Source organism: Symphalangus syndactylus, chromosome 3 (assembly GCF_028878055.3).
Source record: "Symphalangus syndactylus isolate Jambi chromosome 3, NHGRI_mSymSyn1-v2.1_pri, whole genome shotgun sequence".
Classification (NCBI taxonomy): domain Eukaryota; kingdom Metazoa; phylum Chordata; class Mammalia; order Primates; family Hylobatidae; genus Symphalangus; species Symphalangus syndactylus.
This window is the reverse complement of record NC_072425.2, coordinates 11,658,964-11,672,324: the sequence shown is the minus strand read 5'-3', so window position 1 is coordinate 11,672,324 and position 13,361 is coordinate 11,658,964. Positions and strand designations below refer to the sequence as shown.

General features: G+C 54.7%; 1 protein-coding gene across 3 annotated transcripts in view; it reads left to right on the top strand.

Annotated features, from left to right (window-relative positions):
- The window catches only part of GTF3C5 (general transcription factor IIIC subunit 5), a 28,421-nt gene that overhangs the window by 14,123 nt on the left and 937 nt on the right, over window positions 1–13,361 (top strand). For 2 of the 3 annotated variants that reach the window (XM_055270550.2, XM_055270551.2), the window contains 7 exons: window positions 6,550–6,745; window positions 7,831–7,935; window positions 9,625–9,739; window positions 10,209–10,289; window positions 10,513–10,610; window positions 11,834–11,916; window positions 12,586–12,728. In XM_055270550.2, coding sequence (XP_055126525.1) covers window positions 6,550–6,745; window positions 7,831–7,935; window positions 9,625–9,739; window positions 10,209–10,289; window positions 10,513–10,610; window positions 11,834–11,916; window positions 12,586–12,728 — 821 coding nt within the window. Of the gene's footprint in view, window positions 1–6,549; window positions 6,746–7,830; window positions 7,936–9,624; window positions 9,740–10,208; window positions 10,290–10,512; window positions 10,611–10,771; window positions 10,793–11,833; window positions 11,917–12,585; window positions 12,729–13,361 lie in introns of all 3 variants that reach the window. The other variant, XM_055270549.2, reaches the window with a different exon arrangement.

Sequence of the window (13,361 nt, the reverse complement as noted above, 5' to 3'; positions counted from 1 at the left end):
GTACAGAACAGGGCCTTAGTAAGTGGTGGCCTGTGTGATCACCAGGTTGGCCTCACTCCTGAGGACAGTGCAAAGAACGTGACTCTGGGACATGTGGGTTCCTGCTGAGAAATGTCCTTTGGCTTAATCCCCTGGTCATTGCTGACCAGCCAGTCTCTGGACCTTGCTGTCACTAGTAATGACACTACCTAAGCAAGCCGCCTGGGAACGTCCCACTCTCTGACCCCAGCTCTTTCCTACCTCCTTTGCTTCCTATGGCCTCACCGTCCCTGTCCCTGGCAGAGATTTCACAGCCTCTTTATCATCTGTCCCTCCCCTGCCCTCCTCTCTTTGCCACACTCACCTGCCAAGCCTCGGCCCCACTTCACCTCAGCTGTTTACCCTTTCCTGGTCTGCCCCGTGCGGCTGGAGGTCGCTTCAGAGAACCCCCGACCGTGCCCAGTGCCCAGTGCCATCCTTCTCAAGGCATCTGTGACTCTATACAGCTCTCACCTGCTCTGCACTTGGTTATGGACTGTGTCCCCTCCGGAACATGGTGCCTCTCCTCAGGACAGGTGCTCACTCTCATCAGTAGTGGGTTTCTCCTACACTGAGAGCTTTGAAGAGCCACATGGACGTGACTCATAGTGCACCCACCGCCACCCCCTGCCACCCACCACACCTCCCGTGTGCACAGCCTGCCCAAGCCCACATTCAATTCAGATGAAATGAATTCTGTAACTCAGAGGTTCTTGACATAATAGAGACCTCAGCGGCTGTTGGAAAGGCAGGCCTGGGCATTGTCAAATGTAGTCAAATTGTCAAATGCCATACATTGACGTAAAAGAATAGGATTTCCTTTATATAAAATCCAAGATTGAATACTGTGAAAACAAAATGAAGAAAACAAGTTTGAAAATGCCCAACTGGGGATGAATGACATTGACCAGCCACACTGCCAGTTATTCCACATCCCTGTGCAGCAGCGCTGTGAGTACATCTCACCCCAGCCTGGGATCAATTCCCCAGGGTTCCTGACACCCCCATCGTACACATGAGGAAGCCGAGACGTGGGGTCGGCGCCAGGTCCCGCCGGCAGCACCGCCCCGGTCTCCCACTCTGCAGGCTTTGCACGTGGCCCAGTGCCACGGTGTCCTGATTTTTGTATGCTCTACTTTCTAAAATTACACACAGAAAGACAACATGGAAAAAAACTTTGCATCGTAATGGATGCTCCCCAGAGGCAGCGACTTGGCCTGCTTCGGTCTCTGTCATAGCCCTGGTGCCCAGAACAGAGCCCGGCCTGTGAGAGGTACTCAGCAAGTGTCCATGGGCCACACACAGATTTAGGGGAGCAAGATTACTGCAAACAGATGAGTAAAATGAAAGGGCCTTTTTTTTTTTTTTTAAGGCGGAGTCTTGCTCTGTCCACCCAGGCTGGAGTGCAGTGGTGCGATCTTGGCTCGCTGCAACCTCTGCTTCCTGGGTTAAAGCAATTCTCCTGCCTCAGCCTCCTGAGTGGCTGGGACTACAGGCTACGCCCAGCTTATTTTTGTAGTTTTAGTAGAAGTGAGGTTTCACCATATTGGCCAGGCTGATCTTGAACTCCTGGCCTCCAGTGATCCGCCCACCTCAGCCTCCCAAAGTACTGGGATTACAGGCGTGAGCCACAGCGCCCAGCCCGAAAAGGACTTTGAAAACTGGGCCAGAGGTGATGGTGTTTGTTGAATAATTGTTCCATAGCATGTTTTAAGCTTCCAAAAATACAGCCCTTAAGAGAATGGGCTTGGGCTTGGTGTAGTGGCTGTAATTCTAGTGATTTGAGAGGCCAAAGTGGGAGGATCACTTGAGGCCAAAAGTTTGAGACCAGACTGGGCAATATAGCAAGACTGTCTCTACAAAAAAGCTAAAAAAGTTAGCTGGGCATGGTGGCATGCACCTGTATAGCCCTAGCTACTCGGGAGGCTGAGGTGGAAAGATTGGTTGAGCCCAGGACTTTGAGGCTGCAGTGAATATGATCACACCACTGCACTCCAGCCTGGGTGACAGAGCAAAACCCTGTCTCAATAAACAAAACAAAAAACAAACAGAAAAAAGAGTGGACTCTGTGGACTGATGGGACCCATGCCCAGGTGCCTCCCTTGCTCTATGAGAAAGGCAGGTGCAAGACCAGATTCTGTAGAATAGAAGTAAGTGGTGGTGTGATAACAGAAGCCTAGAAAAGTCTGGAAGATTTGGGGCTCAGAGCAGTTTTCTTTGAAGGGGTGAGAGGGCTTTCTCATTCCTCATTACGTATTTCCTTTATGTCCTGATTGAGCACCTGTGGTGGCCCAGGGCACTCCCTGGAGCCTGGTGCCCACGGACAACACAGCAGCTGGGGTGCAGTGCAGGGGCGGGGAGCTGGACGGAGCATGAGTACCTGGCTGGGAGCCTTAAAGGAGATCATGGGGAGTGGGCTGCACTGGTGGAAGGCAGTGGGCCAGGGCTACAGGTAGCAGCGAGGGCCCTCAGAGGAGCTGACATCTGGAGCTGAGACAGAGCCAGCCAGGTGAAGATCCAGGGAGAACTTTCCAGACCAGGGGATTGGCGCATGCAAAGGAAGGCTGGGGAGGCTGCTGTGCCCCGGAGCAGGTGAGCCAGGGAATGGGGGTGGGGATTGAAGACCAGTGCCTAGGCTTCATCCTCAGGAGAGAGTGTGTTATTCTCTGCCTCCAGAAAAGCATTGCAGAAAGGTTCAAACACACCTCAAAAGTGGAGAGAATCGAATTGTCTAGTAGCCCCCATGTGCCCATCAGGAGCATCCAGTGAGCAACATTCTGCTCCTCTCCACCCCCAGTGGCACAGTGCTGCCTTCAGAAACAAGCGGTGCGGATCTCCGACAGGGAAGACTCATGTTTCAGACAGACCTGCAATACCAGTCTCCTACCCAACAGAATTAATAGCACTCCCCAACATCACCCACAACCAGTCCTTGTTCACTTTTTCCCGATTGTCTCAAAAGCCACTCAGGAGCCAAACAAGGGCCACACATGTTGCTTTTGGTTGCTGTCCCCTAGTCTGTAACATCCCCTACCACCACCACCCCCTACTTTTTTCTGATTGTAAGAATAAATTGTACCTGTTAGAAAAAAAAACAAAACATTGTGGAAATGTATTAACTAAAAAGAATCAAGTCACTTTGCTTCCCTGCAGAAAACTTTTGCACATAGAATGATACCATTTTCTGTAAGTATATTGTATTCACTATTCACTATAAGAGTTTGAAGCAGGGGGTGACATGATCCTTTCCATTTTTTTTTTTTTTTTTGGAGACGGAATTTCCCTCTTGTCGCCCACGCTGGAATGCAGTGGTGTGATCTCGGCTCACTGCAACCTCTGCCTCCCAGGTTCAAGTGATTCGCCTGCCTCAGCCTCCCGAGTAGCTGGGATTACAGGTGCGCACCACCATGCCCAGCTAACTTTTGTATTTTTAGTTGAGACAGGGTTTCACCACGTTGACCAGGCTGGTCTCAAACTCCTGACCTCAGATGATCCGCCTGCCTCAGCCTCCCAAAGTGCTGGGATTACAGGCGTAAGCCACCGCACCCAGCCTATTTTTTAAAGTTACTTATTGGCCAGGCATAGTGGCTCATGCCTGTAATTCCAGCACTTTGAGAGGCTGAGGTGTGGGAGGATTGCTTGAGCCCAGAAGTTTGAGAACAACCTGAGCAACATAGTGAGACCCTGTGTCTACAAAAAATTTTAAAAAAATTACCCGAGTGTGGTGGCATGTGTGCCTGTGGTCCCAGCTACTTGGGAAGTTGAGATGGGAGGATGGCCTGAGCCTGGGAGGTCAATGCTGCAGTGAGCTATCATTGTGCCACTGCACTCCAGCCTGGGTGACAGAGTGGGACCGTGTTTTAAAAAAAAAAAAGTGGTTTTTTGGTTTGTTTTTTCTTCACCACAAGCAGCATACTCTTGTCAGAAACAAAAATACATAAAAGAAAACAGGCTGGGCACAGTGGCTCACACCTGTAATCCCAGCACTTTGGGAGGCCGAGGCAGGTGGATCACCTGAGGTCAGATCAAGACCATCCTGGCTAACAGTGAAACCCCATCTCTACTAAAAATACAAAAAAATTAGCCGGGCGTGGTGGTGGGTGCCTGTAGTCCCAGCTACTCGGGAGGCTGAGGCAGGAGAATGGCGTGAACCCGGGAGGCGGAGCTTGCAGTGAGCCGAGATCGCGCCACTGCACTCCAGCCTGGGCGACAGAGTGAGACTCCATCTCAAAAAATAATAATAATACAAAAAATTAGCCGGGCGTGGTGGCGCATGCCTGTAATCCCAGCTACTTGGGGGGCTGAGGCAGGAGAATCTCTTGAACCCGGGAGATGGAGGTTGAGGTGAGCTGAGATTGTGCCATTGCACTCCAGCCTGGGCAACAAGAGTGAAACTCCATCTCAAAAAAAAGAAAACAGCACTTGTCAGCACTGCCGCCCCTGGCACTAGATGGCAGCAGCATCTGAGTCCCTGCTCTGCCCTGCGGGCCAGTGGGAAGCTGTTTCAAGCCCCTGGGGTAAAATGAGGGAGGAGGGCCAGCTGCCCTCGGCCCCCAAGGCCCCTCTCCCTCCACATGTGGTTTATCAGTTTCCAGCACCTGGAAAGAATCTGCATTTTCTCCCAGGGCTGCTGTCGATTCTCCTACCCTGCTGACATTGCTGGGTGCATGAGGACTGGCAGGGAGGAAACCTAGCCACTGCCTCCTTGGCCCCTTCCTGGGGAGATTGAGCTTCCCACAAACCAGGTGGGCAAGCAGAGGCTGCTGGGTGGCCTGATGGGGTCCTCCTAACTGGAGGATGGTGGGTCCCTCCTGTTCCTCAGGGACTCTCCAAGGTGGTCCTGTTGACTTTGCCATCAGCACCGTTCAACCCCTGCCAGCAGTTCCCCACCTACTTAGAATCATGGTGACACAGACCACAGCCTGAGGCCACCATGGGGAGCAGGCTGGGGGTGCAGCCTCTCCCTACAGGGTTGGGCACAGGCGGGCTGCTCTTGCAGGTGGCCACCCGGTTTTCCTTGGGGACATCTTTGAAAACGGGATAGTGCCGACCTGTCCTGTGCGGTTTCTAACGCAGGCACTTTAAAAAGAAGGCCCAGACTTGATCCCGTCTTTCTAGTTTTGTTTCACAATGTGAAAATACTGTTATTCTTTGTAAGTGTGCAGATGGTATGTACTCATGTAGAAAACTAAGGTAAAATGGAAACAAATTTTAAAAGGTAATAATCACCCGAATGAATTCAATGATGTCCGGGACCTACTTTAAAATGTACTTCAAAATAGTGGGTTGGGTGGAGGTTCAAATGAAATGCAGTTAACCACGTGGTGATCATTGTTGAAGCTGGTAACGGGCTCGTGGGGGTTCTTTACACTGGCCTGCCTTCTTTTGTGTAAGTTTGGTGTCCAACCTTAAAGACGTAACCACTACAAATATTTTGAGAAATACCTACCTAAGGGTGTTCTGTGCCAACACACAGAAATAGTTCTAGAATCTTTGCTTTGTATGTGTGAGTATATGTTTTAAGACTTTATTTTTTTAGAGCAATTTTAGAATCACAGCAAAATAAGAAGGCACAGCGATTTCTCATATGCCCCCAGCCGCCCCCACACACAGCCTCCCCCATTGTCAACATCTCAGTAGAGTGGGGGCACTTGTTAACAGTGGATGAACCTATGCTGACACATCGTCACCCAGTGTCCGTAGTTGACATCGGGGTTCCCCCGTTGGTGTTGGGCATTCTATGTGTTTGGACAAATGGAACCCTTGGCTTTAACCCCTGTGTTTCATGACAATGCCATTTGGTGAGGTTCTTTGTTCATTCACCTGCATGGGGTTGAGATGCTTGTGAGCCAGAGTCATGCTCTGTTGGGTGGCAGGACAAGTGTGTGATGGGACCTTTGCAGCCAGGCTCCTCGATGGGAGTCCCACCTCCTTCCCAGGAGCTCTGTCTCTGGGCAAGTTTCCCAGTCCCTGTGGTTTCAGCTGCTTCATTAGAAAATGGTCCCTTCTCTGTAGGATTAGTTTGAGCATTAAATAAGTGACTTGCATGTAAGCAGATGTGAGTGAGTGCAGCTCTTGTCCCTGTTTTGACAGCAGATTGTGTTCTCTCATGCAACTGTGCTGGGTGATTTCACCATTGCCAGCTGCTGGACATTAGACTCTGTCCAGTTTTTCACTGGCTGGACAGTGCTGCGCCTGACTCAGTGCACTTTTGGGGCCACCAGCCCCATGACAGGTGCCGTTTCCTGCACTCCAGCCTCGAGGACCTTTTGGCCTTTCCCCAGTTTGAGAGCCGCAGGCCCCAGGGTTTCTCTGAGTTGTCATAGGCAGTTGTGGCCACATCTCGTCCTCTGTGAATAGAGGTTCCTTTAGCAGCCAACTCTGGGGTCCTTTCCCAGCACAGATGTCCAGAGAGAGGCACACGGTGGCTGCGGGCCTTGCCGGGCTGCTGGGCTCCCTGCCTGGTCTGGCCCAGCGGGTGCCTGGGATGGCCTTAGTGCCCCTGTTCTCACCTGTACTCTCTGTCCCCAGGGAAGGCTACAACAATCCCCCCATCTCAGGCGAGAATCTGATTGGCCTGAGCAGGGCCCGGCGCCCCCACAATGCCATCTTTGTCAACTTTGAGGATGAGGAGGTGCCCAAGCAGCCGCTGGAGGCTGCAGCCCAGACGTGGAGGAGAGTCTGCACTAACCCAGTGGACCGGAAGGTGGAGGAGGAGCTGAGGAAGGCAAGTCCTGCGCTGCGCCCGGCCCTGGTGGCTCCAGCCTCTCTGTTGGCTTCCCATGTTTACCCAGCTGTTCCCTGTTCCTAGCTGTGGGGTTGGCTGCACTGACCTTTACCCATTCCTTAGTGCATGGGAACTTCTCACCTTCAGATGCCATGTCTAAAGGCTGTGTGGGTATAAGTTCTACATTCCTGAGGTTGAAAATGCTTCTTAGAGTTCTTAAGAAAAATGTGCGTGCATTGTTCAAATGTGACCTAAACATGGAGCTCTGGGATCCGCTGAGCTCTTATTCATCCATTCACTCATTGCAGCAAACCCAGTGGGGCACCTAGTGTGCCAGGCCCAGCACTTTCTTACCATTAGAACTGGAACTGTGCTGCCAGGCAGCCCGCCTTCCCTGGGCTTGTGGGTGCCGTGGAGTCCTGCGTCCCCACTGGCATGAGCATCAGGTTCACAGTGAGGCCACTGCCACCTGGAGCCCGGCTCTTCCCTTACGCAGTGTGCCTGTGGGAGACCACGTGGATTTCTTGTTGATTTCCAGCAGTCACTGGGGCACACTGTCAGTGGCTCCTTATTGCCCACCAGGCACAGCCCACATTCCTGACCTGAATTGGCTTGTGAGGCCCGCTGCCCCAGCCCCCTGGCCCTCTACACTGTGGCCACACTGACCTTTGCAGTCCTCCCCAGGCCAGGCTGTCCCCTTCAGCCCTGACGATGTCCCACCTCAGGCACCTGTTCTGTAGACTGGAGCAGCATGGGGACCCTGGGACTCTAGCACGTGCCCCCTGAGCCCTGCTCCCCACCGCGCTGTGGGCTATATGAGGACAGCGACCATGTCTCTTGTTGTTTGAGAGACCCAGCCCCACAACTGCACTTGGCACAGGCTGGGCGTGCAGCCCAGGCTTCTGAGGGAAGGGATGAATTAGTGAGGGCAGCAGGTCCTAGGGGCACGCCCTGTGTGTCCAGCCCCTGTCCTCTACCAGCTCCTCTCTGGAGGGGCCACTGGGGCCCAGACCGTGTTGGGAGTTCAGGGCAGGAGGGTGGAAGCTGCTGGTGCTCATTGCAGCCTCTGCCCTTGGCCTCCCCAGCTGTTTGACATCCGTCCCATCTGGTCCCGGAATGCTGTCAAGGCCAACATCAGCGTCCACCCAGACAAGCTCAAGGTCTTGCTTCCCTTCATAGCCTATTACATGGTAAGTGTCAGCTGCCCACCCACCTGCCTTGGTTCCCACCCATATGGTCCCTGGTCCCTGCTGTGATGTCTTAGAGCCATAGTAAGAGCAGCCAACCCCCTATCCTGGCTCCCCGTCCTTCCTGCCCCACCCCTATCCTGGCCCATTCTTCCTACCCACCCCTGGCCTGGCCCTCATCCTTCCTGCCCTACCCCCAACCTAGCACCTCCCCCGTCCTGGCACCCCCATCCTTCCTTCCCGCCTGTCCTGGCCCCCCGATCCTAGCATCCCTAAGACAGCTTATTAAAGCCAGCTAGAAAAGTTTCAGCTCCCTGAGTCCAGGGCGCCCTCCACAGCCTGTTGGGCTGCAGAACCCAGCCCCTGACCACAGCGGCCCCATGTCGTCCTCTACCTGTGTTGAGCGGGGTTCAGTGGGAGGCAGATCCACCTTTGATCCACAAGCATGTAAAGATGGATGTCATTACTGAGGTTCCCAAAGGTGCTAGTGGGAAAGGGATCCTCCCCGCTGCCAGGCCTCACAAAGCATTAGGGAAGGCCAGCGTAAGACATGACCGTGAGGGTCTGCAGCAGGCAGTAGGACATAAGAAAGACTCATTTCTTCTGCCTTGTTGGACTTCCGGCTCAGGAGAGCCACCTGTGCTGCTTGGTGTTGGCATTTTATTTTATTTTATTTTATTTTATTTTATTTTATTTATTTTATTTATTTTGAGATGAAGCCTCACTCTGTCTCCCAGGCTGGAGTGCAGTGGTGTGATCTCTGCTCACTGCAACCTCTGCCTCTGGGATTCAAGTGATTCTCCTGCCTCAGCCTCCTAAGTAGCTGGGAGTACAGGCGCACGCCACCATGCCCAGCTAATTTTCTTTTTTTGCATTTTTAGTAGAGATGGGGTTTCACCATGTTGGTCAGGCTGGTCTCGAACTCCTAACCTCAAGTGATCCGCCTGCCTCGGCCTCCCAAAGTGCTGGGATTATAGGCGAGAGCCACTGCGCCTGGCTGGCATTGGCTTTTTAGACATAAGTCATTCAAATCTCCGTCTGGGGACAGAAGAAGTCTCATCGATTAGGCCAGTAGTAACATTGGACAGTTAATATGTGCCAGGAACCATGGTAAAGGCTCCACGGGCGCTATCTCATTTAATCCTCTGAAAAACCACAGGAGGCCAGGCACGATGGCTCACGCCTAGAATCCCGGTACTTTGGGAGGCTTAAGCGGGAGAATCGCTTGCATCCAGGAGTTGGAGACCAGCCAGCGCAACATGATGAGACCCCGTCTCTACAAAAAAATTAAAAATTAGCTGGGTGAGGTGGCTCATGCCTGTAGTCCCAGCTACTTGGGAGGCTGAGGTAGGAGGATCGCTTGAGCCCAGGAGGTTGAGGCCGCAGTGAACCATGATTGTGCCACTGCACTCAGCCTGGGCAACAGAGTGAGACCCTCTCTCAAAAAAACAAAAACAAAAACCCACAGGAAAGGGTGCTCCTGTTCCCTCCATCTGACAGGAAGACCAAGGTTTGGGAAGGCCACATGCCCTCACCAAGGTGACAGGACCTGCACATGGCAGAGCAGGGCTGGGCATCCAGAGCCCTGTCCCCAGCTCCTGAGCTCTTCTGCTGCCTTGGCGTAGGCTCTGCCCTGTTCAGGGACCTGGGCCTTCACCTCACCTCACATTTTTCCCCCCTTTTCTGTCCCAGATAACAGGCCCCTGGCGCAGCCTGTGGATTCGATTTGGGTATGACCCCCGAAAAAACCCAGATGCCAAGATTTATCAAGTCCTCGATTTCCGAATCCGTTGTGGAATGAAACACGGTAAAAACTCCTGAAAGCTTTGCCTCCTGCCTTTCTCTCTTTCAGTTTCTCTCTCCGTTTCTAGCATTCTCTTTTGTAGTAAGAATCTTTTCATTTGGAAAGAATAAAAAAACCTTTTGCCCCCGTTGCTGAGACTCTTTTGAGTGCAGAATGGCGTGGAAACGAAAGCCCTAGTTCTGTGCTGGCCCCACCGCTGACCGCCCGTTTCTGAACCACAGTCCCTCATTAAGTGACTCCACGTGCCCTATGATCCTGTGATGCAGGCCAGGCACTTGTGACAGCATCAGTGCCCACCCTGCCTGGGAAGTGCTGAGATGTGTTGGTGACCACAGTGGCGTGCTTGGCAGCCTGGGGTTGCCCTCTCAGGAGCTGGCCCCATAGACCCAAGTCCCACCTCCGGTGTGAAGCCAGCGTTGTGTGCCAACAGGCCCTGTGCCCGCCCACCTGACATGCCTGCCCTCGCCTGCAGGTTATGCCCCCAGTGACTTGCCAGTCAAAGCAAAGCGCAGCACCTACAACTACAGCCTCCCCATCACCGTCAAGAAGACACGTAAGCGTGCCAGGCGCCTTTTGTGGGTCATGAGTGATTTGCCAAGGAAGGCGGGGCACCTGGACCCAGATGGGGAGGTGGTTCCTGGGGGTCACTCCAGGGCTCTGCCGGTCATTCCTCCCCTAGGAGAGGGTGGGCTGGCAGGAGGGCAGGGCATGGTGGTTGGGAGAGACACCTCCTCCCCACCCTGCACATGCCAAGCACTGCTGTTGTCCCCACGCAGCCAGCCAGCTTGTCACTATGCATGACCTGAAGCAGGGCCTGGGCCCATCAGGGACAAGTGGTGCTCGGAAACCAGCTTCCAGCAAGTACAAGCTCAAGGTGGGCGCCCCTGAGCCCCATGGGGGAGTGGCTCCCAGGGGAGGCCGGGAATGGAGGGGAGGACTTCCCTCTTGGGGCTGGGCACCCTGTGGGTGACACCTGGGAGGCTGTGATTAAGGCAGCTCTGCCCACTGGGGCCTCGGCAACTTGCCTACTTTTAGGTCAGCCTTCAGACACTGAGGGTGAGAACTCGGGTGCAAACCCCCGGGGCTGTGTGTGTTGGGGACATCTGGCGAAGAGGTGGTGACAAGTCTCCGACAGGGAAGCCTGGCACCAGCAGCTGCATGTGGCTGTCCTTCTCAAGCCCTTTGGGAGCCTGGGCACCCACTGAGCCACGTGACCACTCCCGGAATGATCAGAATTGGGCACACACAGGAGGACAGAGCCAGAGCAGGCCATGTGGGCCGCAGCTGTGGCAGGAGCCTCACCGGCTCACGTTTCCGTCAGTGCGGTTGCCCGGCGGGAGTTGGCAGTTTCCAGAGCTGTTCCCACATTCAGGCTCCCGCAAGCCGCTCCACAGTCCTGGGGGCGGCCGAGAAGGGGGCATCCCGCACGGTGGAATCACCTGCCAAGGGAGTGGGTGGCAGAGATGAGTGCAGCAGAGATAGGTGATGCGAGGGACTCGCTGTGCTCCAGTGTCCGGGGCCCCTGCCTACTTCCTAGGTTTTTCAGACCTTTGCTGTCTTCCCAGTGAGGGACGATCATGCCACAGTCTGTGTGGCCTTCCTTCTCGAGGCCTCTCCTAGGAGGCCATTATCCTTACCTCTAGAACTACACGGCTGGGTACGGAAAGGAGAGAGTAAATACTCACTAAGCCCTGCTTTCCCCAGAAAAGATGTCAGGGCATCCCATAGAGGGACATAGGGTGACAAATTAGCACCAGTGGGTGAGGGATAAGGTCAGAGGGCAGGAGGGCACAGAGAGCAGAGCCCGGCACAAGGCTAGTGCCGGCCCCATGCCATGGCCTGCTGCGCAGGTGGGCTCACCGTTGCCAGTGGCCCTGGGAGGGCCTGCGTGCTCCTCTGCCTCTCCCAGAGCCTCCTGGGGAGTTGGACCTTGTTTTTTCCCCAACTCCCTGGCCTTCCAGCTTGTCTGCCCAACCTGGTCCTGGTGACCAGCCAGCTCCCTGGAGAGACCCCATGGGAGCCTACATGGAGTCTCCAACATGGGCAGCCCCAGGGCCCTGGCTAACCTTCCCTGTCTCTCTCCCCCTTTTTCACCAGGACTCTGTCTACATCTTCCAGGAAGGGGCCCTACCACCCTATCGGCAGATGTTCTACCAGTTATGCGACTTGAATGTGGAAGAGTACGTATGGGAGGGGCCCTGAGACACTGAGGGGGGCCCGTGGGACCCGGGGACCAAAGTGGTCTCTGCCACTCTCCCACTTCATGTCGGCCTTCATCTCCGGCAAGAGCACTCGCCTGTCTGGGAGTTTGGTGCTGCCGAGAGCCCTGGCATGCTGGTGGCCCTCGTAGAGGCGGTGCCCTATAGAAAGCCATGGCTCCAAGCTGTGCAGAGACAGTTCTTACTGTTACATCCTTGCTCCTCTTCCACTGTCCACATAAAGGCCCCATGAGGTGGTTCTCAATCCCAGGACCTGCCAGATCCCAGAAACCTTTTATTGACTTGTTCTCAGTGATGTTTAAAGAATTGCAGGGAAAGGGCACTCACTGGGATGGGAGGAGATGGGAACCCATCAAATACATCTTGAAATCTGCTGAAAGCCATGGTTCACCAGAAGCACGTGCAGTGGTAACACGGCGAGCTTCCCGTGTGTGAGGGGGTCCAGGGAGCACACAGGTTTAGGGCCCCAGCTGGGAGCACACAGCTTGTGTTTCCGGTTCCTCTCTGTAGACTTCGCTCATGGGGCTGCCGTTCTCAGTACAGCTCTGCCTCCGGCAAAAACCGACACTGGCATGGCTTAGCAGAGACCCACCCCGGGACTTTATGTCCCAACCCTCTCCCCACCCCCAGGTTGCAGAAGATCATTCACCGCAATGACGGGGCAGAGAGTTGCTGCACAGAACGGGATGGGTGGTGCCTCCCCAAGACCAGCGACGAGCTCAGGGACACCATGTCCCTCATGATCCGGCAGACCATCCGCTCCAAGAGGCCTGGTAAGAGCCGCCTGGGGTAAAGGGGATCCAGGATGCCTGGGGATCTCCTTTGAGACAGAGGTGTCCCTAAGGGGACCCACTCCTGGGAAATGGCACCAAGGTGGCATCATCTTGCCTCTGGCCCTGGTGGGAGGGGGACATTGTGAGCCACAGCCCAGCCCAGGTGCTGGCATCACCCCAGCTGCCCAGAGGCTGCCTCAGCTGAGGCCCTGAGCCCTGCGGTCTGGGGCAGGAGACAAGCCCAGAGGGGCCGGGTGCAGCAGCCTGGCACTGCCATCGGGGCCTCCACCTGACGCCCTCACACCAGCCCACGTCTTTCAGCTGTGCATGCACAGGCTCTGCCTCTGTCTTCTTCCTGTTCTGTGTGGCCCAGCCCCTTCCTGGGAGCCCTGGCAGGAGCGAGGGCCAGCTGCAGGGAAAGTGAAGGGGGCAACACCTGCCAGGCTGTGGGTCTTACGAGGCTGGGGGGAGTCATAAGAGGCCCCCTCTCTCAGGGAACTCCTCCCAGGCTTGGGGAGGAGGCATCCTGAACCCAGCCACGCCCCACGGATCTGACCGAAGCAGGGGTTCTTGGTCTTGCTTGGAACCCAGATTCAGCCCCCTTTGGGAATCTAATCAAGGGTGTGGACCCTT